At 46.0% G+C, this 2655-nt stretch overlaps 1 protein-coding gene across 2 annotated transcripts in view; it reads left to right on the top strand.

The window, feature by feature from the left end:
- LOC116686043 (ADAMTS-like protein 1) overlaps window positions 1-2655 on the top strand; it is a gene marked incomplete at its 5' end in the record, with an annotated part of 33827 nt that overhangs the window by 15149 nt on the left and 16023 nt on the right. For both annotated transcript variants that reach the window (XM_032510952.1, XM_032510954.1), the window contains 4 exon segments: window positions 1057-1168; window positions 1682-1820; window positions 1917-1967; window positions 2050-2254. In XM_032510952.1, coding sequence (XP_032366843.1) covers window positions 1057-1168; window positions 1682-1820; window positions 1917-1967; window positions 2050-2254 — 507 coding nt within the window.

Here is a 2655-nt window from a genome sequence, read left to right on the forward strand (position 1 = left end):
AGCAGCAACATTTGAGTTAAAAATGTGCAATTATGCACACGGTTGACAGTCAATGTAACAGTGCAAAAGTCGTACACATACAGTGTGCGTATGTGTACGACACATCGCAAGCTTTCTTTAACAAAACACATATGTGACACAACTGGCCTAATTTCTATGAATGCAGTCTGTTTTCTTTATCTATTTGAAGCAAAGCACTAAGAAATTGTCTCTCATCCAGTAAATTATTTATTACTTCCTATGATCGGCGCCCATCCTGCTAGAAGCTGTGTTCGACCTGCGCAGAAGCTGCCTTTTCACATTACTCAGAGTCAAATTCCTCCCGTGTCTGTGTGTGAAAACGAACATCTAATAGATTCCCAGTATCTACTCTAAGTTCAGCTGCATCAGCGTTTTGTCTCATGACATTTTTCTCCAAGAAACTTTGAAATGATCTGAACACACCAGTTGGAAAACCCAGCTTAACGCGGAAATGGTCTACATGCCGTATATATCCAACTTTGGTCTGAGTTGTAGCCCAGTGATTTATCTCCTGCCCTCCCTCCTTTTTATGTTAAACAATACATATACAACACCCTGTATTGTGTGTGTGTGTGTGTGTGTGTGTGTGTGTGTGTGTGCGTGGGGGGGGGGGGTCATTTAGTATCTAACTAGTTTAGCTTTTTTAACAGCGTAGCGTAGTTTCGAACAGGTTCCGTTAAACCACGATGTGTGTGTTTACTCATCCCGTAAAAATACTTAACAATTTCAATTCAGTTTCATTTATAGTGTCAAATCATGACAAGACTTATCTTGAGACACTTTACAGATAGAGTAGGTCTAGACCCCACTCTATAATTTATAAAGTCCTAACATTTCTATTAAAAGCTCCTTCTTGGAGGAAACCTGGGCCAGACCCTCTAACTCTAACTAACAAGTGTATTTCACAAAATCTGGCATGTCAAACATAATTCTGGTTGCATTCATCATCCTTTAGGTGTATTATCATAAAAAGGAAAGCCTTACTGTGATGTCATATTTTTCAGTCACACAACGACCACTGTTTCCGTACTGCAGGTGCAGTTTGCCAGTGGAGCGGACAGTGTGGTCCAGTACATCTACTACCAGCCCATCATCCACCGCTGGAGGGAGACCGACTTCTTCCCTTGCTCCGTCACGTGCGGGGGGGGTAAGCACGGAGTTGCATGGTTGACTCATCTGCTAAGAAAGCTGTGATGCCGAAAAGTGATCTCCTGTAGCAGTAGCTGCAACTTTTTGGTCCATACGGGGACTTGAACCGGTGACCTTCCGGTTCCCAACCCAACTCCCTACGGACTCCCTATGTCCGTAGGGAGTTGGGTTGGGAACCGGGAGCTCACCGGTTCAAGTCCCCGTATGGACCAAAAAGTAGGGAGTGTGGATTGGTGGCTGGAGAGATGCCACTTCACCCCCAGGGCACTGCCAGGTGCTCTTGAGCAAGTCACTGGACCCCCCAACCACTCAGGGTGCTGGTTCAGCTGGCAGCTCACTCACTCTGACATGTCTCCATTTGTGCATGTGTGTGCATTTCAGGCCTGTGTCTGATTACTAACAAAGTCTGTGTACGTAGAGTGTACATTTTCTCACTGGGGATTAAGAAACTAAATTAAAATTAAATAACCGCTCCACTAAATGTGTGTTGATGCATCACTGTGGTGTGTAGGTTACCAGCTCACCTCGGCCGAGTGCTTCGACCTGCGGAGCGGCCGGGTGGTTGTGGATCAGTATTGCCATTATTACCCAGAGAACGTCAAACCCAAACCCAAACTCGAGGAGTGCAACATGGAGCCCTGCTTGGCCAGGTTAGAAACTGAAAAAAAACCACTACTGACCCGTCAACAGCAGTTTGTGTCATTATTTTAAATCCTCATTTCCTTCCAATCCATTGTGCCTTTTAGTGACGGCTACAAGCAGATCATGCCATATGACCTCTACCACCCCCTGCCTCGGTATGTACTCCCAACTGTGAGGATAACTAAAAACGTAACAACTATAGACACTTACCAATCTCCATGATTGACTTCCTGTCAGATGGGAGAGCAGTCCCTGGACCGCCTGCTCCACGTCGTGCGGAGGAGGGATCCAGAGTCGCTCGGTGTCCTGCGTGGAGGAGGACATGCAGGGGACCATCACTCCCACTGAGGAATGGAAGTGTCTCTACTCCCCCAAGACAGCTATACTGCAGCCCTGTAACGCCTTCGACTGCCCCACCTGGATGGCACAGGAGTGGTCGCCCGTAGGTGCCCTTTTTCCGTTATTTTTACGCCATATTAAGTCAAAACAAGGCAGAGAGAATGAGGTTTGAAAGCCACGCTGAGCCTTGATGGATCACAGTTGTTCTTCTGTGAGCGCTGGAAAGCATCACATAACTAGAAATGTTGAGACAGTTCAGCTAAAAGGCCAAGAGCAAATGTAAATAAGTAGACGTCTCGCCGTTCTGTAGCTGTTACCACCTGGGAAGTCAAATACAGTGAGGAAAATAAGTATTTAACACGCTGCTATTTTGCAAGTTCTCCCGCTTGGAAATCATGGAGGGGTCTGGAATTGTCCTCGTAGGTGCATGTCCACTGTGAGAGACATCATCTAAAAAAAAAAAAATCCATGAACCCTCCATGATTTCTAAGTGGGAGAACTTGC

This window comes from Etheostoma spectabile, unplaced genomic scaffold, assembly GCF_008692095.1.
Source record: "Etheostoma spectabile isolate EspeVRDwgs_2016 unplaced genomic scaffold, UIUC_Espe_1.0 scaffold302, whole genome shotgun sequence".
In the NCBI taxonomy this organism is placed as follows: Eukaryota; Metazoa; Chordata; class Actinopteri; order Perciformes; family Percidae; genus Etheostoma; species Etheostoma spectabile.